The 27676-nt window shown below is 49.1% G+C and overlaps 1 protein-coding gene and 1 non-coding gene across 2 annotated transcripts in view; both read right to left on the reverse strand.

Moving 5' to 3' along the window:
- FOXK1 (forkhead box K1) overlaps positions 1 to 19652 on the reverse strand; it is a 91468-nt gene extending 71816 nt beyond the window's left edge. Inside the window, exon 1 of the mRNA XM_008018817.3 lies at positions 19050 to 19652. Coding sequence (XP_008017008.2) covers positions 19050 to 19621 — 572 coding nt within the window. The 5' untranslated portion in view covers positions 19622 to 19652. The remainder of the gene's footprint in view (positions 1 to 19049) is intronic.
- LOC119622715 (small nucleolar RNA U13) lies at positions 12040 to 12147 on the reverse strand. The gene has a single exon (XR_005239295.2). It is a non-coding gene; the product is annotated as a small nucleolar RNA U13 (small nucleolar RNA).
- Positions 19653 to 27676: the final 8024 nt, after the last annotated feature.

A 27676-nucleotide genomic window follows, 5' to 3' on the forward strand; every position in this document is an offset into this window, starting at 1 on the left:
ATTACCTATGAAAAAGGAAGTGTGCCCACTTTACAGATGGGAAAACAGGAGCTCGGGGTCGATCCACTTGCCCAAGGGCACTCAGCAAAAGCCAGATCTTTAGAAGCTAAGTCAATAGAACTTCTGATCACTTTCTTAGACCAGGTTATTTTTGCATTCAGATCTCTCCTATTTGTTTATTCATTTTGCCAACAATTATTTACGAAGTGCCAACGATGTGCCAAGCATATTGGTATGTACTGAGGTTATGCAATAAACAAGAAAAACGTGGTCCTGCCCCCACAAAACTCAGGATGTCTCAGAGAAATATAACCACAAACAATGACAGGCCACATGGGGTGCCATGGGGTGCTGCAGTGCACGCCAGTAGGACCTAAGCTCAGCCGGGCACCGGGGAAGGCCTCCCGACGGAAATGGCTCTCAGGGAGGCAAAGAAACATTTACTCTGAAATGATTCACAGGCGTTTCTTTCCCAGCTAGAAGCAAGAAGGAGCCCATGATCATGGTACCCAGTCAATGTTCTTTGGAGGTCCTAGCTGATTCAACCAGACAACACGAAGAAATGAGATCTAAGATACTGGAACAAAGAGAAGAATTATTATTTGCACATGAGGACTATGACCTAGGAAATGCAAGCACATGAATTAAAAAAAACTGTTACCAGAAATGTAATGTGACTAGATACAAAATTAAGATTTTACACTTGTACTGAATCTCAAAAATTACTTACTTACAAAAGAAAAAAAACCTGTAACTCTTTGGTGGAAAAGCCAGCCAGACAACACCTAAACCAAGTGATCAAAAGTAACCCTGTGAGGCCAGATGCTGTGGTTCACGCCTGGAATCCCAGCACTTTGGGAGCCTGAGGCGGGCGGATCACCTGAGGTCGGGAGTTCAAGACCAGCCTGGCCAACGTGGTGAAACCCCGTCTCTACTAAAAATACAAAAATTAGCCTGGCGTGGTGGTGGGTGCCTGTAATCCCAGCTACTCGGGAGGCTGAGATAGGACAATCACTTGAACCCCCGAAGCAGACACTGCAGTGAGCCGAAATCGTGTCACTGCACTCTAGCCTGGGGGACAGAGTGAGACAGTCTCAAATAAATAAATAAATAAATAAATAAACTAACCCTGTGAATAAGGACCCCACAAGTCCCACGACCTGATTGAAGTCGGGATTTTGTCAAATTGGACAAATGTACACGGAGAGCCAGGCCACAGCATAACTGGTTTGTTTTTAAAAATATCAAGGTCAAGAATGACAAAGAAGGTCTGATGAACTGTCCCAGATTAAAAGGACTAAAAACACAGGACAACGGCACACCAAACTCCATCCTGGGCTGGAGCCCGAGCTGGGGACAAAGCACTGCACTGGGGGATACTGGGACAAATGGCAAAAATGGTATGTGGGCCGGGCACAGTGGTGCACGCCTATAACACCAGGACTTTGGGAGGCCGAGGTGGGTGGATCGCTTGAGCCTAGGAGTTTGAGGCCAGCCTGGGAAACACAGCAAGACCCCATCTCCATAAAAAATAAAAAGTAAGCTGGGCGTGGTAACGCGGGCCTATAGTTCCAGTTACTCAGGTAGCTAAGGTGGGAAGATCACTTGAGCTCAGGAGTTTGAGACCAGTCTGGGCAACACAGCGAAACCCCATCTCCATAAAAAATAAAAAATAAGCTGGGTGTGGTAACGTGGGCCTATACTTCCAATTACTCGGGAGGCTAAGGTTGGAGGATCACTTGAGCTCAGGAGTTTGAGACCAGCCTGGGCAACATGGTAAAACCCAGCTTCTAGAAACAGAAAAAAAATTAGCAGGGTGTGGTAGCATGTGGATGTAATCCCAGCCACTCAGGCGGCTGAGGTGGGAGGATCACTTGAGCCTGGGAGGTCAAGGCTGCAGTGAGCTATGATCGTGCCACTGCACTCCAGCCTAGGTGACACAGAGTCCCTATCTCAAACAACAACAACAACAACAACAAAGGGGTACGTGGACTGCACATGAGCTAATCATATGGGATCATCATTAATGTTCCTAAATTTAATAACAGACTGTGATTATGTAAAATATCCTCCACCCCTTTTTTGGGTGTCCTGGGGTGGGCATGAATAAAATATCCTTATTCTTGCATATAATGAAGCGAAAAGAAAAAAAAAAATCCTTATTCTTAGGAAATGCATCTTGTGGTATTAAGAAAAAGGGCACGATATACATATATACATATATATATACACACACACATACATATATAAAATCTCACTCTCAGATAACATACATATATAGAGAAAATGCTAAACGTGGCAGAGCACTAAAAATGAACAAATCTGGGCAGAGGACATGCAGGAGTTATTTGGACACGTCTTGCAACATTTTTGGAGGCGTGCAACTTTTTCAAAACGTAAAATGTTAATAACAAATTAGGGCTGGGCGCAGTGGCTCTTGCCTGTCGTCCCAGCACGCTGGGAGGCCAAGGCAGGAGGTTCACTTGAGGTCAGGAGTTCAAGGCCAGCCTGGCCAACATGGTGAAACTCCATCTCTACAAAAAATACAAAAACTAGCTGGGCGTGATAGCGCACCCTTGTAATCCCAGCTACTCGGGAGGCTGTGGCAGGGGAATCGCTTGAACCCAACAAGTGGAGGTTGCAGTGAGCTGAGTTCGCGCCACTGCACTCCAGTTTGGATGACAGAGCGAGAGACTCCATCTCAAAACAAAAAAAGAAAAAAAAAATTAGTATTATAAAACTCATAGCAAAGAAACACACACACACACACACACACACACACACACACACACAGAGCCTACTTTTCCTGTATGTAAACACTAACCTTTAGAAAATAATAAGAAAAAAAGATCTTCATATTCCCAAAACCCAGGACTCAACATGACAAGAAACACAGACGGTTCGATGTGGAGAGAAACTGGTAATAAAAGGTGCTGATGAATCCGGGTGAAACGCACTGATGTGGAAGAGTAGAAGGCTGTGGCCTAGGGCAGAGGGGTGCAGATGGGCCACCGGGCATGGCCAGAAGCAAATAACACAGGCTCTGGGGTCCACATGGTCTCTGGCTCAGCTCAGGAGCTACAGACAGCACTCACCAAATGTGTGTGGTGTGTTCCAATAAAACTTATTTACAAACACAGGCGGCTGGCAGGGTCTGGCCCACAGGCTGCAGCTGGCTACCTTGATCTGAAAAGTTGGCCACGACCACTGGCGAGCTGTTCAGCGAGCCACTGTCATCTTATTCCTGAGCATGCTGCCTTCCCTTGGGGTGGCCGGAGACTGAGCTCTGGTCACTGGCTTGAGTGGAAGTGAGATCTGCTGCTTCTGGGCCTGGCCTCCCCTGAGTCTCCCTGTCTTCCTCCAGATGCAGACAGCACTGCAGCAGGCACAGCCATGCCCAGGCCGCCGGTCTCCAGACAGTGCTAGCCTGGGTCCCTGAATCACACCCTGAGGGAGGCATTTTCTTTTTTTGTTTATTGAGACGGAGTCTCGCTCTGTCGCCCAGGCTGGAGTGCAGTGGCGGGATGATCTCGGCTCACTGCGACCTCCAACTCCCGGGTTCACGGGATTCTCCTGCCTCAGTCACCCGCCACCATGCCTGGCTGATTTTTGTATTTTTAGTAGAGATGGGGTTTCAGCCATATTGGCCAGGCTGGTCTCGAACTCCTGGTCTCAAGTGATCCACCCGCCTCAGCCTCCCAAAGTGCTGGGATTACAGGCATGAGCCACCCCGCCCGGCCCGAAGGAGGCATTTTCTGCCCACCATTCAGGAACATCCACTGTGGACTTTCCATGGGCAAGGTTTTGGGGTTTATCTACTAGAAGAGCTAGCAGGTTATAGCAGATGACACCTGTAAATGTGTCTTCACTGGCACTGGGCGAGGAACTGAGAACAAAATGCCTCCCGAACGAACCAGCCCCTGCCCTCGAGGGACTCGCAGCTTCTGGGAGACGGAGATACCCGGTATCCACACCAATGCTTAATCACCACTGCGCAAGTTCCATGAGCTCAAAGCACGAGTGCTCCGAGGGCTTATTAAGCAAAGGCTACCTGGTACAATCGTGTGACAGGTAGACAACAGACATGTGCCTGCTTATCAAGGAATTTATAAATCTGCAAGGACATAAGCAAAATATTAACATTTATGAGCTCACATGTAATCCACCCACAGCCAATATGCACAGGAAATCCAAGCTAGACAGGGCCTCGACGATTTTCTTCCCCCTACATCAGCAAGCTTGTCCCTCTTCTTTATTAACCATCAGAATCTTCTCTCAGATGATTTGCTTCTTTCCTTTGGCTTCAAGAAGTAGGGTTAAAACAGGGACAAATGGAAGCCTCCCCTCCTAACGTATGTCAGGTGTCAGAGTCAGCACAAGACTCTTTTCTTTTTTTTTTTTTTTTTTTGAGACAGAGTTTTGCTCTGTTGCCCAGGCTGGAGTACAGTGCTACCACCTTAGCTCACTGCAGCCTCCGCTTCCCGGGTTCAAGAGATTCTCCTGCCTCAGGCTCCTAACAAGCTGGGATTACAGGCACATGCCACCATACCCAGCTAATTATTATAGGGTTTTTTTGTTTTTTGTTTTTTGTTTTTGTTTTTTGAGATGGAGTTTCGCTCTTGTTGCCCAGGCTGGAGTGCAATGGTGCCATCTCAGCTCATCATAACCTCTGCCTCCTGGATTCAAGCAATTCTCCTGCCTCAGCCTCCCGAGTAGCTGGGACCACAGGCATGTGCCACCACACCCAGTTGATTTTGTATTTTTAGTAGAGATGGGGTTTCTCCATATTGGTCAGGCTGGTCTCGAACTCCAGACCTCAGGTGATCCTCCCACCTCGGCCTCCCAAAGTGCCGGGATTACAGGCATGAGCCACCACGCCTGGCTAATTTTTGTATTTTTAGTAGAGGTGGGGTTTCACCATGTTAGCCGATTGGTCTTGAACTCCTGACTCAGTTGATCCACCCACCTCAGCCTCCCAAAGTGCTGGGATTACAGGTGGGAGCCACCGTGCCAGGTCACAAGACATTTCATAAAGAGCCTTTAACAGGGGTCTGGTGGGCAGGCTTCTTGCCTTAGGACGCCCTGTGACCACAGACAACTTCGGTGGGCGGGCTTCCTGCCTTAGGACACCTTGTGACCACAGACAATTTCGGTGGTCTGCAAAATCCCACAGCCTTGACCAGACCTTCCCGATCGTTTCCACTTCAAAGCCAACTGCAGAAAATCATACTTGTGCCGCTGAGGTCAATGGGGTAAACTGAGGCAGTGGCCACGCCCAGTCACCAGGGAACTTGCAGACCTGCAACTCTTCAAGGGCACTGCTGACCAGCAGCGTGTATGGCCACTTCAATTTAACTTAAAAACTAACACTGGGGCCAGAGGCGGTGGCTCACACGTATAATCTCAGCACTTTGGGAGGTTGAGGTGGGTGGACTGCTTGCACCCAGGAGTTCAAGACCAGCCTGAACGACATGGTAAAACCCCATCTCTATAATAAAAAATACAAAAATGAGCAGGGTGTAGTGGCACACACCTGTAGTCCCAGCTGCCCAGGAGGCTGAGATGGGAGGATCATCTGAGCCCTGGGAGCTAGAGGCTGCAGTGAGCCACGATTGCACCACTGTACCCTAGCCTGGGCGACAGAGTAAGACCCTGTCTCCAAAAAAAAGAAAAAAAAAATACTAAAGCCAAAAGAAAAATTCAGTTCTGTAGTGACATGAGTCACATTTCATTTTATTTTTATTATCAATATTATTTTTGAGACAGAGTTTTGCTCTGTTGCCCAGGTTGGAATGCAGTGGCACGATCTCAGCTCACTGCCACCTCCACCTCCCAAGTTCAAGTGATTCTCCTGCCTCAGCCTCCCGAGTAGCTGGGACTACAGGTGTGAGCCTCCATGCCCAGCTAATTTTTGTATTTTTAGCAGAGACGGGGTTTCACCATGTTGGCCAGGGTGGTCTCAAACTCCTGACCTCAGGTGATCCTCTCACCTTGGCCTCCCAAAGTGCTGGGATTACAGGCACAAGCCACCGCGCCCGGCCTTGAGCCACATTTCAAACACTCAACAGCCATACGTGCCTAGTGGCAGCCATGTTGGACAGCACAGATATAAAACATTTCTACCACCACAGAAAGTTCTAGACTCGCCATGGCCAATCCCTGACTGGCCAATCCAAGGGTGGGCAGGCCTGTAAAATCTATCCACACCACAACTTACGGAGAAAAAGAGAATTGCAAAGGAAGGTGAAGATTCTAGCAGAATCTTTTTGCAGGTTAGGAACCAAATTAGGGCTGCAAGTGTTCCCTGGTTAATACGGACTCCAACCTGAGGGAGGTGGATGTTCTTAAGGGAAAGATGTTTTCATCAAACGGCGATGAATCACTGTTCCCAATGCCAGGGCTGTAAGGCCAAGCAGACAGAATGGCTCCATCCCAAGGGCAGAGGTAGCGAACACAAACTCTGCAGTTCTCCTTCTTCTGGAACCTCATGGCTGAGGCCGGCCTGCTCTGTTGTCTGGCAGTATCAGCTATCATTTTAAACATTCTTTCGAAGTCAGCTCCAAAGAGTTACTAAGTTTACAAATCATTTTTCATTGACTAAGTTCCAGCCACAGCTTCTTGGTAAGGGGTAGGAGGTTCTCTAATTTCATCAGTAAACTGTATCCAAGTCACAGGATGGGAGGGTGTATTTTGGGGAAGGTTTTCTATAGACGACTAACCCCACCCACGGCGGCTTGTGCATTTATCCGGGCGTCAGTCCCTCTGGCTTCTAGGTTTGGGGAATGAGACGGTCTCCGCTGACAGGCGCCCTGCAGCTCCCCGCTGCTAACAGACCCCTGTGGACTCCCGGCCACCAGGTGAGACCCACACCGGTCATCCTACAGACAAAGCTGCCACAAAGCTCCAAATCTAGGCTGTGATATTATTTTGGGGATCCATATGCTGCCCGCAACAAAAACAAAGACCAAGCCCCAGAATCCATTTGTGAGACCGGGCGCTGTTGGCGTCTGTGGGTGGGGCTGGGAGGAGTCTCTGTCACAACTGTATGTTTGAAAAAACAGTAAGGACCCTTCACCCTCGTGATACAAATCACAAAAAGCAAAGCTTTTTCAGAACAGGCAGAAGACTGCTTTTATTCTCGGTGTACTGCCGATTTACTGTGATTTCTAGTGAGAAGCAAAAGAGAGAGAGAGAGAAATTTCCCCAAGAGTTCCTATCAGACTGGGGAGGGAGAAAATGAATTTTTATGTTTATCCAAAGTGGCATAGTTTTCCAAGAAGTCTGCTTATTTTGATGTAAATGTTTCGAAGTTTAAAACAAAACAAAACAACAACAACAAAAACTTAGAAAAGTTTCATGAAAAATCCCACACAACACTGTCTCCAAACAAACACATTCTGGCTGGGTGCATGGCTCAGGCCTATAATCCCAACATTTTGGGAAGCCCAGGTGGGAGGATCATGGGAGCCCAGGAGTTCAAGACCAATCTGGGCAACATAGTGAGACACTGGTCTCTATAAAAATAATTTTTAAAAATTAGCCAGGCATGGTGGTGGGCACCTGTAGTATCAGCTACTTAGAAGGCTGAGGCAGGAGGATCGCTTGAGCCCAGGAGTTAGAGGCTACGGTGAGCTGTGATCATGCCACTGTACTCCAGCCTGGACAACAACACCCTGTCTCTACAAAAAAAAAAAAAAGGTTTATTTTTTTAAAGAGATTATTTGCAGTCAGGTGAGGTGGCTCACACCTGAGCACATTGGGAGGCAGAGGCTAGAGGATCACTTGAGCCTAGGAGTTGGAGACCAGCCTGGGCAACAGAACAAGATCGTCTCAAAATCAATCAAACAAACAAAAAACAAAACAAACAAACGAACAAAGACAAATTCTGTTACTGACTTTAGGACTCATCTGGGACATCCCAACCGTGTCCCACCTCCCCCATCCCTCTGCTGTTCTCAAGGGGAGGGGACACCCACATCCGTGGCTGAAAGGCTAGGGGCACCATCAGAGAGCAGCTAGAGGCCCCCGCGGAAAACAACGGCAGTAACTAACAGGATGAATTGTGCCACCCTAAATCATCAAAAAATTACTGTGCATTTAAAAAAAATACACTAAATTTAGCCAAGTCATGTCATAAGATGCTAATAAGGCCAATGACTAAATTATATAACTTTATTTCTATAAAAATATGCTTTTGCTGTGAACCTAAAACTGCTCTATAAAAAGTCTATTAAAAAATATGCTGTGTCACTCAACTTTTAAAACAGATTTAAAAATTAACTGACTACAAAAAGTCTTTTCCTATAAAAGATCTCTGTTTTTAAAAACACAGCTTACTGGGTTTGAAGAGACCAAGTTTAACTATGAGCTGAACCTCAGGACAAAACAGACTTTGTTTTGTATAATTATATTAACATTAGAAGATCTGCATAACTCAATCAATAATCTTCCCAGTGGCCAAGTATGATGTTACAAAATCACACAGAGGTGGCAAAAGATTCATTCAAAATGAAAGATAGAGCAACGGGTTTTAACCTAACACAGTATAAAACATCCATGGATATTACAGCAGAGAATGACTTAAGGCCAGGAGTTTGAGACCAGCCAGGGAAACGTGGCAAGACCCCATCTCGACTAAAACTAACTAACTAACTAACTAAATTAACTAATTAATTAATTAACTGGTTTGGTGGTGCTCACCTGTAGTCCCAGCTACTTGGGAGGCTGAGGCAGGAGGACTGCTTGAGCCCAGGAGGGCGAGGCTACAGTGAGCTATGATTGCACCACTGCACTCTAGCCTGGGCGACAGAGCAAGATGCTGTCTCAAAAAAATAAATAAATAAAAAGAAATTACCCAGCCGGGCGCGGTGGCTCACGCCTATAATCCCAGCACTTTGGGAGGCCAAGGCAGGCAGATCACCTGAGGTCAGGAGTTCGAGACCAGCTGGCTTACATGATGAAACCCTGTCTCTACTAAAAATACAAAATTAGCCGGGCGTGGTGGCACACGCCTGTAATCCCAGCTACTCAGGAAGCTGAGGCAGAAGAATCGCTTGAACCTGGGAGGCGGAGGTTGCAGTGAGCTGAGATCGTGCCACTGCACTCCAGCCTGGGCAACAGAGCGAAACTCCATCTCAAAACAAAAACAACAACAAAAGAAACTATCCCTTGTCAGGTTTTAGTGAGGTACCCAGGAACGTCCACAATATCTGAAAAGGCTACAAAAACACTCCCTTTTCCAACTACGTATCCTCAGGAGGCTGGCTTTTCTCCATGTACTTCAGCCTAAACATGCATCAACGCCGACTAAAAGCAGAAGCAGCCATGGATTCCAGCTGTCTTCTATTAAGCCAGACATTACAGAGTTCTACCAAAAAACCTCTTATTCTATTTTTTTTTGGGGGGCGGGGGAATATATTTTTTTCATAAAAATATTTTTTGAAATAGAGTATTATTGCTATTTTTGAGTAGATGAATAAATATGTATATTTTAATTTCTAATATGGTCAGCGTCAACAGATAGAGCCTGTATAAACCAAAGCTCTTTGGGATCCCCAGTAATGTGTGGGAGTTTAAGAGTATAAAAATGTCCTGAGACTAAAACACATCTAGGAATTGCTCGTATAAGCACAGAATGTCCAGCAGTCATTCTGCCCAAAGAGAACCATGCCCTTTGACACTTAGGGGAACAGGTTAGGGGAGCAGCTTCAGAATACCGGGGTCTCTGCTGAGGGGCAGGGCCTCACCCCCCGGGAACACAGGAGCTACCGAGGCTTCTGGGCAGGGCGGCAACATGATCAGAGCTCAGCGTCCTCTGAGGAAACATATGGAAGACAGTTCACACCTTTCCCAGCAAGGTTCGATGCAAGACTGAGGACAGACGAGATTCTTCTTCATCAAATCATGTATATAATCCCCACCAGGGCCGGGCGTGGTGGCTCACGCCTGTAATCCTAGCACTTTGGGAGGCTGCGGTGGGTGGATCATTTGAGGTCAAGAGTTCGAGACCAGCCTGGCCAACACAGTAAAACTCCGTCTCTACTAAAAATACAAAAATTAGCTGGGCGTGGTGGCGCGTGCCTGTTATGCCAGCTACTTGGGAGGCTGAGGCAGGAGAATTGCTTGAACCCGGGGGGCGGAGGTTGCAGTCAGCTGAGATCGCGCCACTACACTCCAGCCTGGGAGACAGCTGGAGGCTCTGTCTCAAAAAAAAAAAAAAAAAAAAAAAATTCCCCATCTGTATTCTGTATGCCTATTGATCAGTTTGTGTACCTCCTGAAAAGTATTCTTAGGAGAGAAAAGCTATGCTTTGCAAGCAGTTCGTGATTTAATGATGGAACTGTTATGTTTAAGTAAAGCAAAACACGCCCGAACTCATCTTTACAGCATCCAAGGAAAACATACATTGTCAACACTGTAGAAATGGGTCAGGTGAGGCGAGTTCTTGAACCCTGGTTCCTCCGACTCCTGGCAGCAAGCCGCACGCCTTCTTGGTTTCGCTTTGTAAACTCACCAGCTACACTCACACGCACATTCTGGTTTTTATCCTTTTTAATTACCCGGCAACATTTTACCAGGAAACTAGAAACCCGTGAAAAGTAATAGTCGCAATGAAAATTAAGTGCAAGATCACCCAACGAGTCACGACGCAGGGGCCTATTTCCAGGAAATCAAACTAAAAACATTTTATACAATCCTCTCATTTTAATATGAAATGCTTTAAATGTAGGGTAATTATGGAAATGAGGCATTGCTGCAATTTGAGTTGTCATTAATTTAGCAAGTTTATCCTCTGACATTCACAAGATGCAAAAACAGCAAATCGTAAATTACTCTATCTCCAAATCAAATGCTTTAGTCTCATTTCAGCACACCATTTTAAACATAGCTGCGTCTTTTCAAAAATACTAAATAAGAACACCACTACATCCTACACTTTTAGCACCCACAAACCCTATTCCTCCATCAATATGACGAAGGCTTTCATGCGAATATTCTAAATTCAGTTCAATATACTACATGACAGCACCCTCCTCAGAGACTGACTTTTAAAATCCTATGTAAGTTCTCTTAAGGCGGCAAGCCCAAAAAATTCAACGTGCACCAAATACTAGAAAGTGGCTCCTATTTTTAACATCGACCCAATGTACTTGCTACGTGCCCACAGAGCTTTTTAAAGTAACTTTTAACAAGTTGACAGTCTAACTTGGAACAAACACATGTGATACACAGTAACTGCCAACTAGCAAAAAACCAGAATAAAGACTTTATTTGGAGATGCCGCATTTCATTTTTTGACTATCAAAATACCACCGGACTAAAACTAAAGCTTCACCCCGTTCCGCGAAGCAGCTCCCCACTAACCTCTACGGCAGGGATTGTTCTCCCCAGGTCCGCTTCAAAACCATCACCCAACAGGAACGTTCCTTCCTTCAGCAGATCCTGCACCTGGATCTGCTCCTCTCCGGTCCTGGGGCCACCAGGTCTCAGGAGTCAGGCCTGATGCCCCTCTTTGTCTCCTCCGTGGCTTCCTTCACCAAGAGACCAACCCTCCCTAATCACAGCTCTTCCCGTCACCTTTGGCACTGCAGGCTGATCCTTCACGTGGAGAAGCGAGACAGCACCATCTGAGTTTTCACGTCTACCCGCTGGAAAGAGACTGATCTGACACCCTCTCTTGTCCCAAGTGCAAAGCCCAGCTCAGCACATACGCCCACTCCTGCACCAGCCAAGCATGAGCCACCCAGGCGCTGGGTCACCTAAGGGGACTGGGTGAGGGCAGTGACAAGGGTGGGAAAACCCCAGGAGAAGAGGAATGCCGTGACCGTCCTTGATGCCGCGTAGTGAGGCGTTCGACTTCCCTAGGTCTGGGGCACTTTTCCAATTAACTTCAAGATAATGTCATGTCAATCTGTGACTAATTTTATGATGGTTATACAATGTATAAGTAATTGTATAATTCAATATTCTTCAAGTGACCAGTTGGAAATAGCCATGCAAAACTGGCTTCTGTATGTTTTATTTATTAATTATTTTTCAGGTCAGAGAGGTAATGCGCCCACGTCGTAACGAGGTTCCAGGGTGGCACATCTCACATGCCGCTGCGTGAAAACACCCAATTGTCAGGCTCATGAACAACAAAAGGATCTCCGGATGTTTTTATAGGGGCTAAAACATTTATGTAGTAAAACGCTTTGGTGGTTACAATTACTTTTTCTCCTGGCACATGTGCAGAGGCTGTGATCCATAACACCTGCCAGTCACGATGCGCCTCTCAGCAGCTGGGGCATGGTAACCCAGGCACGCATCCACACTGGCAGCCAAAATGAACTACAAAAAAGTACAGGTGGCTGGCCGCGGTGGCTCACATCTGCAATCCCAGCACTCTGGGAGGCTGAGGTAGGTGGATCACCTGAGGTCAGGAGTTCAAGACTGGCCTGGGTAACATGGCGAAACACCCTCTCTACTAATACAAAAATTAACCAGGCATGGTGGTCGACGCCTGTAATCCCAGCTACTCAGGAGGCTGAGGCAGGAGAATTGCTTGAATCTGGGAGGCAGGGGTTGCAATGAGCCAAGATGGTGCCACTGCACTCATCTTGGGTGACAAGAGTGAAACTCCATCTCAAAAAAAAACAAAAGTACAGGTAAGAACAAATTAAGGGACCCAGGCAATGACCACCAAAAGCTGCTAATGTTACAAATTAGGGGAGACACTCAGACATTTTCACCTCTGCATGCACCACCACCTATAAGGCAGTTCTGGCAAAAAAAAAAAAAAAAAAAGCAAAACAAAGCAAAACAAAATACACTTGAGTCTGATGGAATCCCCGGGTCTAGTAACCAGCTTACAGAAATGACAAGGGGAAGGGACATAGTGAACACACGCTGGCAGAATCCAATTGCAAAGGCAGGTATGAGGAACTACACAGGACAAAAGACCCCATGAGAAAAAAGCAGTGGGTGCCGGGCCTGGGGGCTCACGCCTGTAATCTCAACACTTTGAGAGGCTGAGGCGGGCGGATCACTGGCGACAGGAGTTCGAGACTAGCCTGGCCAATATGTGAAACCCTGTCTCTACTAAAAACACAAAAATGAGCCGGGTGTGGTGTTGCATGCCTGTAATCCCAGCTACTTGGGAGGCTGAGGCAGGAGAATCGCTTGAACCTGGGAGGTGGAGGTTACAGTGAGCCAAGATAGTGCCACTGCACGCCAGCCTGTGCGACAGAGCAAAGACTCTGTCTCAAAAAAAAAAAGAAAAGAAAAGAAAAGAAAACAACTATGCAGACGGTAAGAGAAACCTACACACTGATTATTTGAGGACAGTAAGAAATTATTATTCATTTTTTAGGTGTGATAATGACACTGTGGTTTTTTTTTTTTTAAAGAATTCTTATCTTCTAGAAATTTGGGTTGAAATATTTATAGACAAAGTAAGATGACATCTGTGATTTGCTTCTAAATAACTGGGGCGAGGGAGAAAGGTGAATGGGGGTGAAGATAAAGAAGCCTGCCACATGACGATGGCTGCTGAAGCCGGCAACAGCCATGTGGAAGCTTGTTACTCTATGTCTATGTTTGAAATTGTCCATGATAAAAAGTGTGTTTTTAAAAAAGCAGCTGGGCCTGGTGGCTCACGCCTGTAATCCCAACACTTTAGGAGGCCAAGGTGGGAGGATCGTTTGAGGCCAGGAGTTCCAGACTAACCTGGGCAACATGGTGAGACCCCGTCTCTACAGAATTAAAAAATAATTTTAAAAAGTAACCACGTTCACTTCAGAAAACATGGAAAACACAGAAAAGTATAAAGAAAAAAAGACACCCATATGAATCTTACCACTCAAAGTTACCACAAACAGAAGTCTTATTCTCATTGTAATTATTTAAGCAATCCACATTTACTATAAAAATACTGGGAGAAAAGGTTGCAGAGAAAGAGAGAAAAGCACGTATGGGATACACACAGGGTCTCAGGTTCATGAGAAAAACAAATTTTTTGAATTTTGAATTGGGTAATTGAAATTCAAAATTAAGTGGCATCAAGAATTCAGTTGGGGCCGGGCGCAGCAGCTCACGTCTGACATCCGAGCACTTTTGAGAGGCCGAGGCGGGTGGATCACCTGAGGTCAGGAGTTCCAGACCAGCCTGGCCAACATGGTGAAACCCCGTCTCCACTAAAAATACAAAAATTAGCCGGGTGTGGTGATGTGCGCCTGTAATCCCAGCTACTCAGGAGGGTGAGGCAGGAGAATCGCTTGAACCTGGGAGGCGGAGGTTGCAGTGAGCTGAGATCACACCCCAGCACTCCAGCCTGGGCGACACAGTGAGACTCTGTCGCAAAAAAACAAAAACAAACAAACAAACCAAGAATTCAGTTGGACACGTTAACTATGTAAAAAGGGGAAAAAAGGTCGGGTGCGGTGGCTCACGTCAGTAATCCCGGTACTTTGGGAGGCTGAGGTGGGTGGATCACGAGGTCAGGAGATCAAGACCATCCTGGCTAACATGGTGAAACCCCGTCTCTGCTAAAAATACAAAAAATTAGCAGGGCGTGGTGGCGGGCGCCTGTAGTCCCAGCTACTCAGGAGGCTGAGGCAGGAGAATGGCGTGAACCGGGAAGCGGAGCCTGCAGTGAGCCGAGATAGCGCCACTGCACTCCAGCCTGGGGAACAGAGAGAGACTCCATCTCAAAAAAAAAAAAAAAATTAAGTGCCATCAAGAATGACAGCACACACACACCTCACCCCCACTTCCCCATAACCGAAGAAGGCTGTCTGAATTCCCCCCACGACAGGCTCATGGTGCTTTTAGGACACCAGGCTAAATCGATGACACTGTTTTTCTCCTACGGAAGCTGCAAATTCATTTAGTCATTAATTTGTTCACTCAACAAACAGAACTCAGTTGCTGTGTACCTAATACCAGCCAGTGCCTGCGCTAGGTCTCTGGTGAAAGATCATAAATTCTCAGCCCCAGCCACAGGGAGCTTATGGTCTAGGAGAAACGCTATGACGGACACCTGGGCAGTTCCTCCAACTCAACACCAAGCAAATCTGAATCAGAATCCACGCACTCTCCCCTGTGCCTGGGGGCTCTGGTGAGATGCTTACCCACCACACAGACCGTCAGACACCCAGTGGAGCGAGATCAGCTCTATGCTGGGTCACAAGTCATTTTGTTTTCCCCCCCGCCAATAATTAAAAATATTGAAGATTTGGAATTATATACCTCCAGTAACAAATAGGGGTGAATTCTGGCATCCTTCCGGAGTGGGAGCTGTACAGGAAGTATGTGTGGCATGCACCTGTCCCAAGGTGAAGAGGGCGGCCCTGGACCACACAGCTTTGGAAAATGGTGTGGGCACCAACACAACATAGACCTCCCACCAAATCCAAGCACGTCCAAGGCAATCACATTCCAACGCAGCAAGAGAATTTGTAGTTTACAGTAAAGAAATTCACAATTTCCAGTAGCAATGGCAATGGCAGGTACCAAAGCCCGAGAGAAAACATACACAGTAATTCCTGGCATTCGGTGATGAATTTCCCATTTAGGGTGACAAAAACTTAAGCATCTAACTTCCTTGCTCTGAAATCCTTAAAATTTCTTGATGACTTTCAACATAACAGGCTTAAGAAGCATTTTTTGTTTTTTGTTTTGTTTTGTTTTTTATTGAGATGGAGTCTTGCTCTGTCGCCCAGGATAGAGTACGGTGGCGTGATGTCAGCTCACTGCAACCTCCGCCTCCCGGGTTCAAGTGATTCTTCTGCCTCAGTCTCCCAAGTAGCTGGGACTACAGGCGTGAGCCACCACGCCCAGCTAATTTCTGTATTTTTAGTAGAGACAAGGTTTCACCACATTGACTAGGGTGGTCTTGAACTCCTGAACTCAAGTGATCCACCCACCTTGGCCTCCCAAAGTGCTGGGATTACAGGTATGAGCTACCACGCCTGGCCAGGCTTAAGAATCTTTACCTAACCAGGCAGCTCACGCCTGTAATCCCAGCACTTTGGGAGGCTGAGGTGGACAGATCACAAGGTCAGGAGATCCAGAACATCCTGGCTAACATGGTGAAATCCCGTCTCTACTAAAAATACAAAAAATTAACCGAGCATGGTGGCAGGCACCTGTAGTCCCAGCTCCCTGGGAGGCTGAGGCAGGAGAATGGCTTGAACCCGGGAGGTAGAGCTTGCAGTGAGCTGAGATTGCGCCACTGCACTCCACCCTGGACAACAGAGCGAGACTCCATCTCAAAAAAAAAAAAGAATCTTTCCCTAACCAAAAAGAAGTTTATAACAGCCTGTGCTACATACATGACTACTTAGTTATAAGTTTTCTAAAATTAAAAAAAAAAAGTGAGGCCAGGTACAGTGGCTCACGCCTGTAATCCCAGCACTTTGGGAGGCCGAGGGGGGCAGATCGCAAAGTCAGGAGATCGAGACCATCCTGGCTAACACAGCGAAACCCCATCTCCACTAAAAATCCAAAAAATTAGCCGGGCGTGGTGGTATGTGCCTGTAATCCCAGCTACTCAGGAGGCTGAGGCAGGAGAATCACTTGAACCCGGGAGGTGGAGTTTGCAGTGAGCCATTGCACACCAGTCTGGGCAACAGAGCGAGACTCCGTGACAAAAAAAAAAAAAAAAAGAAAGAAAGAAAAAAGAAGCAAACAGCTCTTTTCTAGGAGGGTGGACATGGACATCCACTAAATGTTTTTCCTTCTGCACATGTGCTTTGTTCTTGTAAATTTTACATTGCTGCCTACATAGATATTGCTCACATGTGCAGGTGAAGTCAAATAAAAACAGACAGGCACAGTGCGCCGAGCACTTCACACACATCTAATGCACCAAGTCAGCGGGTGGGCATCCGTGTAGCCTGACAGCTCCACCACGATGCCTGGTAATGCACCCACTGAGAACACGAGCTCCCTGGAGCATAAATGTGCAAGGACTGTATACACTGATAACATTTCATAAATAACAAATCTGCTACTGGCCTATTTGTAGACGATCTGAGGTCGAAATTTTTTCCCCTTGAGTTAGAAAAAAAAAAAAAAATACTGTGAAAACCTCCTTCAAGATTCACTAAAGCTGGGTCTGACTGGGGAGTGTACCTGTTTCCATGGCTGGAGCAGGAAACCTGAAAACAAGACTGTTTAATGGAAGTACTTGGTGAACCTGAGTTACATAAAAGTGCATCTGTAAAGCAGGCCCCTAAGGGGGTCCTGGGGAGCCTACCTGTCATTTTCTTACTGGAGGGGAGAGTGGCCAGCAAATGCATTTAATGGCCCCAAACAGAACAAACAGAAGAGAGTACATTGCTTATGGAAAAGAGAGAACAGAGTAATAACTGAGGCAAAGAACAACTTTGTTATCTCCTGAGTTCTGATTTTACCAAAATGCACACCTTTCAGCAAGGCTAGGAAAAGGTATACTTCCCCTCTCACGCCCCAAGAGGGAGTGAGTCATTGTTGATGTTGCATTGTAAATTATTCAATGCGATATTTGTAACCAAACATGCCAAGACTCTAAAAATGGGGAGAAGTTTACAGACACAAACTTTGGGCCCTGGGAATTACCCCAGCAAAAATTCCCCAGACGCAAGGCGTTTATAAAAGGGAGTAATTAGACAGACAACCCTGGAACAAGAACCACATTGAAGAAATATAAACACTGGTGATGAGTTAGAGGCAATCACTAAATAGAAAAAGAAAGTGGCTCCAGAGGAAATGAGTAATTAAACAGGCTTTCTCCTGATCAACAGACCTTGAGGTCTGGGGCAGAGCAGAGGGTGCGGAGGGCAGGCGGTGGAGCTGGAAAGGAGGGAACCGGAATGGGCAGGAGGTGACCACGGGATGCTTTGAAAAGGCACCAACAGGCCTGGGCAGCCATCCAGGCCCAGCTGGGTCTCTCTGCCCTGGCGACCTCGGGCCCAGGGGAATCTAATTTGAGCTTGGGGTCCTGCTACTCCATCCCAGGAGCACTCACTGGTGAGGTAAACTGAGGCACAGGCTTCCTGTCCTCTCCTCTCCCTGCCAGGCCTCTGCTCCTTCAGCACAGTCCAAACTCCTAGGGACCTTGCACTTCCCGGAGCAACACCCTTCCCACTGTCCTGGGTGAGTGTGCTGGGGTCCCCCAGGACCCAGACTGGATGGTGTCGGGGTGGCCCAAGGGTCCAGACCAGACAGGGTCAGAGGTGGCCACTGGGGTCCAGGACGGCAGGGATCAGGCACTGAGGTGACTTGAAGCCCTGGCTGGTGGGGGTCGGGGGTAGTCCTGAAAACCAGGCCAGGCTGGGGTGACCCTGGAGTTCAAGCTGGTGGGGGTCCAGGGTGACCCGGAAGGGTTGAGGGTGATCCCCAGGCCCAAGCAACAGGGACTGGGGTCAGGGTGACCTCAGTGACCAGCTGGGTGGAGCTGGGGTGGGAGTGGCCCTGCGAGCCCAGGCTTGTGGGGTTAGTGGTCAGGGGTGGCCCCGGAGGGGGTCCTATGAAGTGGGGGTCACGGTTGACCTTGCGTGTTTAGGCGAGGTGGGGACGTAAAAGACCCCAGGGATCCAGGCCAGTAGGAGTTAAGAATGACCACCGAGTCCAGGCCAGTGGGAGCTGGGGGGCAGCAGGGATCTGGGTCAGGGGTGACCTAAGAAGCCCAGCCAGGTGGGCTTGGGGTAGGGGTGGCTCCAGGAGCCCAGGCCGGTGGGAGACGAGGTCATGGGTGACCCCAGGAGCCGCGAGGTGTGGGTAGGGATCGACCCCAGAGTCCAGGCCGGTGGAGGTCGGGAGCGACGGGGTGTCCAGGCCGGGCAAAGTGGAGGAGAATCCTCAGGCCGGAGGGTCCAGAATTGGGGTCTAGGCGACCCCAGGGACCCAGGAGGCTGGGGTCGCGGTTGACCCCGAGGTCCAGGCCGGTCGGGGGTTACCGGGGGTGGCTGGGGGTGGTGGGGGTTCAGGCCAGGTAGGCTGTAGGGGGATCCCCAGGCCTGGGCCTCAGAGATCGAGGTCGGGGGTGAGCCCCGGGTGCGGGCGGCGGGGGTCGCGGGGGCACTCACTGCTTGGGCAGCTGCAAGGCGGGCGCGCCGCGCCGCTGGAAGGCCCCGTCCACGAAGACGCCGTTCTTGCCGAGGCAGCGCAGGTAGAAGTGCGGCTCCTGGAAGCTGAGCTGCAGGTGGCGCCGCGAGATGAAGCTGGACAGGCCCATGTTCAAGTCCACCGAGCCCTGCGACGAGTTGCGGCCGATGGTGACGCTAGGCTGGCGCATGAGGAACTCGAACTCGCGGCCCTCCAGCCGCGCCAGCGCCGGCCCCGGGCTCTGCCGCACCGAGGCGGCCGCCGCGGCCACCAGGGCCGGCGCCGCGCCCGCGCCCCCGGAGTCTCCGGATACCCCGGAGGACCCCCCGGAGGAGCCCCCGGAGGAGCCCGCGCCCGCGATCGCGCCCGGAGGCAGCGGCGGCGGCGGCGGCAGCGGCGGCCCGGGCGGAGGCTGGGGCTGCGCTGGGGCCGGCGGGGGCGCGGCCGCGGGGAAGGCGGCGGCGGCGGCTGCGGCGCACAGCACGGGGCTGCAGGGCGCCGAGCGCAGCGCGAGCAGGGCGCGGGCGCCGCTGTCCTCGCCGACTTCGGCCATGTTCGCGCGGCTCCGAGCGGCCTCCGGCGGCGGCGGCTGCAGCGGCGGCGCGGGGGGCGGGGAGGCCGGGGCGCTGGGCGGGCGCGGAAACCCGGACCAGATCGCGCCGGCGCGGAGCGGAGCCTCCCAGCCCACCGTGCGCCTCGCCCGCCCGCCGGTCCCGCCCAGCGCAGCCCACGCGGCGCGCGCCAGCTGGGGGCCGGGGGCGAGGCCTGTGCTGACAGGGCTGGGGGGCCCCCGGGAGAGCTGGACCCGGCACACCTAGCCCCCTGCCCGCGGGGCTGCAGGCGGTGGACGCCCTTTCCTCCATCGTGGGGGGGGAACAGGGGACCCTTGAAATGCCCATCCGGAAAGTTTTGAGCCTAGGTCACTGGAGAAAGGGACGGATGACCTCAGCAGTCTCTCCGCCCCAGCCACTCCAGCCCCCCAACCCTAAAGTGTAAGATAGATAGAAGATAAAATATGTGTGTGTTATATATAATACATATGTTTCTATTTTAATCTCGCTCTGTCGCCCAGGCTGGAGTGTAGTGGCACAATCATAGCTCACTGCAACTTCCACCTCCTGTGCTCAAGGGACCCTCCTGCCTCTGCCTCCCAAGTGCCACCACGCCCAGCTAATTTTTTTACTTTTTATAGAGACAGGGTCTTGCTATGTTGGCCAGGCTGGTCTCAAACTCCTGATCTCAAGAGATCTATCTATCTCGACCTCCCAAGGCACTGGGATTACCCGTGTGAGCCACAGTGCCAGGCCTGATCATTCTTAAACCCTCAGATTAAAGGTCATCATACTTTGCTGTAACTGAAGACCACTTGAGATGGATACCTGAATCCCTGATCCCTCCCTCCCTCCCTCCCTCCCTCCCTCCCTCCCTTCCTTCCTTCCTTCCTTCCTTCCTTCCTTCCTTCCTTCCTTCTTTCCTTCTTTCCCTCCCTCCCTCCTTCCTTCCTTCCCTCCTTCCTTCCTTCCCTCCCTCCCTCGCTCTCTCCCTCCCTCCTTTCTTTTCTTTTTTTCTTACTTTCCTTTCCTTTCCTTTTTTTTCTTTTTCTCTTTCTTTCTCTCTTTCCCTCCCTCCCTCCCTTCCTTCTCTCTCGCTCTCTCTTTCTTGTCCTTTTCTTTTGAGACAGGGTCTCACTCTGTCACCCAGGCTGGAGTGCAGTGGTGCAATCATAGCTCACTGCAGCCTCGACCTCCCAGACTCAGGTGATTTTCCCACCTAACCCTCCCAAGTAGCTGGGACTATGAGCCACCATGCCCAACTAATTTTTAATTTTTAATTTTTTTTTTTTTATTTTGAGACAGAGTCTTACTCTGTCATTCAGGCTGGAGTGCAATGGTGCAGTCTCGGCTCACTGCAACCTCTGCCTCCCCGGTCCAAGCGATTTTCCTGCCTCGGCCTCCCAAGTGTCTGGGATTATAGGCATCTGCCACCACACCCAGCTAATTTTTGTATTTTTAGTAGAGATGGAGTTTCACCATGTTGGTGAGGCTGGTCTTGAACTCCTGACCTCAGGTGATCCACTCACCTCAACCTCCCAAAGTGCTGGGATTGTAGGCGTGAACCACCTTGCCCGGCCTTTTTAAATTTAGTATAGCGACAGGGTCTCGTTATATCACCCAAGCTGGTCTCCAGCTCCAGGGCTCAAGCAGTCTCCCACCTCAGCCTCCCAAAATGCTGGGTTACAGGCGTGAGCCACTGTGCCCAGCCTAGCTCTCTTTCTTTTTAGAACCCTTCATTCACTCATTTGATACGCTAGATCCAGGCAAGACAGATCTGAGAGAATGCCCCAGAGAGAAATGTTAGCTGAAAACAGGGAGTGGCAAACGTGGGCATCATTGAGATCCCTTTGGTACTTCAGTAGCCTGGTCCTCCATTGCCAATTCAGAGCTCCCTAAAAAGGCAGTGCAGTTTCCACATTTCCCTCATTTATGAATTATTAAGGGTGGGAAAGGAGACACAGTTCCCACCCTGATGGAGATTATAGTCGAGGGGGAGATGCAGATATTAAATCAAAGACACATCTAGTAAAAGTAAAATCAAGTCACAGCTGTGATACATCCGGTGAGGGACTAGTGCATGGTGATGTGCGAGTATAGAGGAGAGACTGGGCCTGTCTAAGGCGGGAGCTTCCCTGACCCGCACACACCGTGCTCCAATCTGGGGCTGAAATAGGTATTAATCTCATCTCTCAATCTTGAATATGTGCATGCAAACAGAGATAAGTGTTTGGGAGGCAAGGAAAGCATTTTTTTCTTTTTCTTTCTTTTTTTTTTTTTTTTTTTTTTGAGACAGAGTCCCCCTCTGTCACCCAGGCTGGAGTGCAGTGGCGTGATCTCGGCTCACTGCAACCTCCGCCTCCCGGATTCAAGCGAGTCTTCTGCCTCAGCCTCCTGAGTAGCTGGGACTACAGGCGTGCACCACCACACCCGGCTAATTGTTGTATGTTTAGTAGAGATAGGGTTTCACCATGTTTGCCAGGATGGTCTTGATCTCTTGACCTCATGATCCGCCTGCCTCGGACTCCCAAAGTGCTGGGATTACAGGCACTTTGGCGTGAGCCACGGTGGCCGGCCAAGGAACGCATTTTTAGAAGGAGCAGTAACTAGAGTACCTGCTTGATTGAGGTGGGGAGGATGGTAAACAGAGTCGGGGGCGCCTCCCTGAGGTCTAAGGGATGCCTGATTAGAGAAGTGGCATGGAACTGTGAGGGCAGTGCCCCTGCCAGGAAACTGTGTGTGATAAAGAAGGAAGTATGGGCCGTGGAGGGGTAGGCAGGTGGCCACTGTGTGTGGAACCGAGTGGTCATGTTCAACTGAACCAGGTTAGGCTAAGGAGAGAAGAAGGGCCGAGATGAGTCCTATAGGATCTGGGGCTGATCCGAGAGTAATGGGAAGCCACTGAGGGGCTTTAAGTGCAAGACGGCAGGCACACCGATTGTATCTGAAATGCAATCACTCCAGCTGCCATGGGGATCCTGAACCGGAAATAGGCCAGAATGACGGCGGAGGTTCCTTAGGAAGCTGGAGACCAGCAAGAGAAGCGAAAGGAGAGAGGTGCAGAGAAGCAAAAGGATGCAGGAGATAGTGATCTCCTGCAAAGGCATTTACACACACACTGTTGGTGGGAATGGAAGATGGGGCAGCCTCTGTGGGAAACATCATGGAGGGTCCTCAAAAAGTTAAGACTAGGCAGGGTGCAGTGGCTCACACCTGTAATCCCAGCATTTTGAGAGGCTGAGGTGGGTGATCACCTGAGGTCAGGAGTTTCAGACCAGCCTGGCCAACACAGTGAAACCCTGTCACTAACAAAAATACAAAAAAAAAAAAAAAAAAAAAAATAGCGGGGTGTGGTGGTGTGCACCTGTCCCAGCTACTCAGGAGGCTGAGGCATGAGGATTGCTTGAACCTGGGAGGCAGAGGTTGCAGTGAACCGAGATCGCGCCACTGCGCTTCAGCCTGGGTGACAGAGTGAAGCTCTGCCTCAATAAATAAACAAATAAATAAATAAACTAGAGTTCCCATAAGACGCAATGCAGACTTCCACTTCTGGGTTTATACCCCAGAGAACTGCAAGCAGGGTCCTGAAGAGACACTTGCATGCTATGCTCACAGCAGCGTCATTTAGTCACAAGAACCAGCAGGTGGAAGCAATCCAAGCGTGCATTTACCCCTGTGGTACCACATCCAGTGGGGTATGATTCAGCCTTGAAAAGGAAGGAAACTCTGACATACGTGACATGTGAAGGGATGGACTTTGAGGACATTATGCTCAGTGAAATAAGCTGGTCACAGAAAGACAAATGCGGTGTGATTCCACTTCTATGGGGTCCCTTGGGCAGTAAGAGTCATAGAGACGAGAGTAGAATGCTGGGTGCCGGAGAGTGGGAGAGGGGAGACGGGGAGTTACTGTCAAATAGGGACAGAGTTTCTGTTTGGGAAGATGAGAACATTTTGGAGGTGGAGGATGGTGTTGGTTGCATAACACTGTGAGCGTGCTTGATGCCACTGATCTGTGCACTTAAAAATGATTCAGATGGGCCGGGCGCGGTGGCTCAAGCCTGTAATCCCAGCACTTTGGGAGGCCGAGACGGGCGGATCACGAGGTCAGGAGATCGAGACCATCCTGGCGAACACGGTGAAACCCCGTCTCTACTAAAAATACAAAAAACTAGCCGGGCGAGGTGGCGGGCGCCTGTAGTCCCAGCTACTCGGGAGGCTGAGGCAGGAGAATGGCGTAAACCCGGGAGGCGGAGCTTGCAGTGAGCTGAGATCCGGCCACTGCACTCCAGCCCGGGCGACAGAGCCAGACTCCGTCTCAAAAAAAAAAAAAAAAAAAAAAAAAAAATGATCCAGATGGCCGGGCGCGGTGGCTCATGCCTATAATCCCAGCACTCTGAGAGGCTGAGGCAGAGGCAGGCAGATCACTTGAGCTCAAGAGTTCGAGACCAGCCTGACCAACATGGTGAAACTCCATCTCTACTAAAATACAAAAATTAGCTGGGCATGGTGGCAGGCGCCTGTAATCTCAGCTACTCAGGAGGCTGAGGCAGGAGAATCACTTGAACCCAGGAAGCGGAGGCTGTAGTGAGCCGAGAGTGCGCCACTGCACTCCAGCCTTGGAGACAGAGTGAGACTCTGTCTCAAAAATATATATATATATATGGTTAAGATGTTAAATTATATGTTATGTGTATTTTACCACAATGGTAAAGAGAGAGATTTACATACAATCTCCTCATACAGTCTCTTCCTTTGGACTCATTGAGATGACTTCTGACTTCTTAATGACAGATTTATTTAATGACGAGGCATGTATGTACCTCCAGGCCCCACAGGTCTAACAATATTAAATGTAAAGAATTGTAGGCTGGGCGTGGTGGCTCATGCCTGTAATCCCAGCACTTTGAGAGGCTGAGGCGGGTAGATCACCTGAGGTCAGAAATTTGAGACCAGCCTGCCTAATATGGTGAAACCGAGTCTCTACTAAAATACAAAAATTAGCCAGGCATGGTGGCGGGCACCTGTAATCTCAGCTATTTGGGAAGTTGAGGCAGGAGAATCGCTTGAACCCGGTGGGTGGAGGTTGCAGTGAGCCGAGATGGCGCCATTGCACTCCAGCCTGGGTGACAGGACGAGACTCCGTCTCAAAAAAAAAGACTTGTAGGCTAGGTGAGGTGGCCCATGCCTGTAATCCCAGCACTTTGGGAGGCCGAGGTGGATAGATCACTTGAAGTCAGGAGTTTGAGAAGAGCCTGAGCAACACTGTGAAATCTTGTTTCCACAAAAAATACAAAAAATTAGCCAAGTGTGGTGGCGCATGGCTGTAATCCCAGCTGCTTAGGGGACAGGGGCTGGAGGATCACTCGAGCTCAGGAGGTCAAAAAAAGAAAAAAGAAAAAAAAAAGAAAGATGCTGGGCGTGATGGCTGAGGCCTGTAATCCCAGCACTTTGGGAGGATGGGGGTGGGCAGATCACGAGGTCAGGAGATCGAGACCAGCCTGGCCAACACGGTAAAACCCTGTCTCTACTAAAACACAAAAAATTAGCCAGGTGTGATGCCGTGCACCAGTAGTCTTAGCTACTCAGGAGGCTGAGGCAGGAGAATCGCTTGAACCTGGGAGGCAGAGGTTGCAGTGAGCCGAGATCGTGCCACTGCACTCCAGCCTGGTGACAGAGCAAGACTCCATCTCAAAAAAAATAAATAAATAAATAAGAAAGAAAGAAAGAATTGTGCACAAACTACAAACCTAGATGATGTTTTCCCCAAGGACCAAAACACTGTACAATAATACTGCAAGGAGTTCACGAAGCCAACTCCCTGTGACCTTGGCAAGTCCAGACATGGATTTAATCATTTGCCATTCCTTTTTCCTTACACAGTCAGTCATTGGATATATTGGTAGCTTCCACAGGGAAGGTTTAAAAAGGACCAGTAAAAAGGCATTGACCAACCAAAATGTTAGAAACTGAGTTCTTCTCTCACTCTCTCCAGCTCCAGAGGGCATGTGAAAGCTGTCTCACAAAGCATGCGCTCAAAAAAAGAAGCATAGCTGGCGCGGTGGCTCACACCAGCACTTTGGGAGGCTGAGGCAGGAGGATTGCTTGAGTCCATGAGTTGGAGACCAGCCTGGGCAACATAATGAGACCCCCTCCCCCATTTCTACAAAAAAATACAAAAATTGGACAAGCATGGTGGAGCACACCGGTAGTCCTAGCTACTTCGGAGGCTGAGCCTAGGAGGTCAAGGCTGTAGTGAGCTATGATCACACCACTGCATTCCAGCCTGGGTGACAGAATGAGATTCTGTCTCAAAACAAAAACAAAACAAAAAAGAAAAATAAGAAGGTTCCAGCCTGGCGCGGTGGCTCATGCCTGTAATCCCAGCACTTCGGGAGGCTGAGGAGGGTGGATCACCTGAGGTCAGGAGTTTGAGACCAGCCTGGCCAACATGGTGAGACCTCATCTCTACTAAAATACAAAATCAGCCAGGCGTGGTGGCTTGCACCTGTAATCCCAGCTACTCAGGAGGCAAGGCTGGAGAATCACTTGAACCCAGGAGGTGGAGGTTGCAGTGAGCTGAGATTGTGCCATTGCACTCCAGCCTGGGCGACAGAGTGAAACGCCATCTGAAAAAAAAAAAAAAAAAAGGGGGTTGCAAAGGAGGGGTGAGACAACCTTTTCAAGCTCCACCATAGCCAGGCTCTTACCTTAACAGAAGCCTGTGAAGCTGGTAGCAGAAACGAGAAGGAACAAAACTAACTCCAAGGCAGTAAGCCATCTACAAGACCACTACACGAAGTTAAGGCTGTGTGAAAGAAGGAGTTTATTTAATTTTATTGTTAAAGAGGCAATAAAATATCTAGAGAAACAGTCCATTAAAAAATCGGCAAATCCAGCCTGGCCAACATAGTGAAACCCCATCGCTACAACAATACAAAAATTAGCTGGGTGTGGTGGCGCATGCCTGTAGTCCCAGCTCCTCAGGGGGCCGAGGCAGGAGGATTGCTTGAGCCAGGCAGTCGAGGCTTCAGTGAGCCATGATTGTGCCACTGTACTCCAGCCTGAGCAACAAGAGTGAGACCCTGTCTCTAAAAATACATTAATTAATTTAAAAATCAGGTGAAAGATATGAACAGATACTTCTCCAAAGAAGGTATATGGGGCCAGGTATGGTGGCTCATGCCTGCACTCTGGGAGGCTGAGATGGGCAGATCACCTGATATTGGGAGTTTGAGACCAGCCTGGCCAACATGGTGAAACCCCATCTCTACTAACAATACACACACACGCACAGATTAGCTGGGTATGGTGGCAGGCCCCCGTAGTCCCAGCTACTCAGGACACTGAGGCGGGAGAATTGCTGGAACCCGGGAGGAGGTTGCAGTGAGCCGAGATTGCGACACTGCACTCCAGCCTGGGCAACAGAGCAAGACTGTCTCAAAAAAAAAAAAAAAAAAAAAAATTGTATGGGTGACAAGCAAGAGTATGAAAAGATGATCAAGATTATTATTAGAGAGCAACTTAAAACCACAACAAGATATCACTACACACCTATTAACATTCCTTAGAAAACAAAACTGACAATAACAACTGTTGGTGAGAATGTGGAGCAACTGGAACTCTCTTAACTTGCCAATGGCATGCAAAATGGTACAACTGGAAGGGTGTGGGGGCTCACGCTTGTCATCTCAGCACTTTGGGAAGCTGAGGCAGGAGGATTGCTTGAGGCCAGGAGTTTCACACCAGCCTGGGCAACACAGTGAGAATCCCATCCCTACAAAAAAATGAAAAATTATCAGAATGTGGTGGAACATGCCTGTAGTCCCAGCAATGTGGGAGATGGAGGCAGGAGGACCCCTTGAGCCCAGGAGGTAGAAGCTGCAATGAGCTATATCTTGCCACTGTACTCCAGCCTCGGCAACAGAGAAAGACCCTGCCTGGAAATAATAAATAAATATTTTTTAAAAGATTAAAACAAAACAAAATGGTACAGCAGCTTTGAAAAACAGGTTGGCGCTGGGCACAGTGGCCCACGTCTGTAATCCAAACGCTTT

Source organism: Chlorocebus sabaeus, chromosome 28 (genome assembly GCF_047675955.1).
Source record: "Chlorocebus sabaeus isolate Y175 chromosome 28, mChlSab1.0.hap1, whole genome shotgun sequence".
In the NCBI taxonomy this organism is placed as follows: Eukaryota; Metazoa; Chordata; class Mammalia; order Primates; family Cercopithecidae; genus Chlorocebus; species Chlorocebus sabaeus.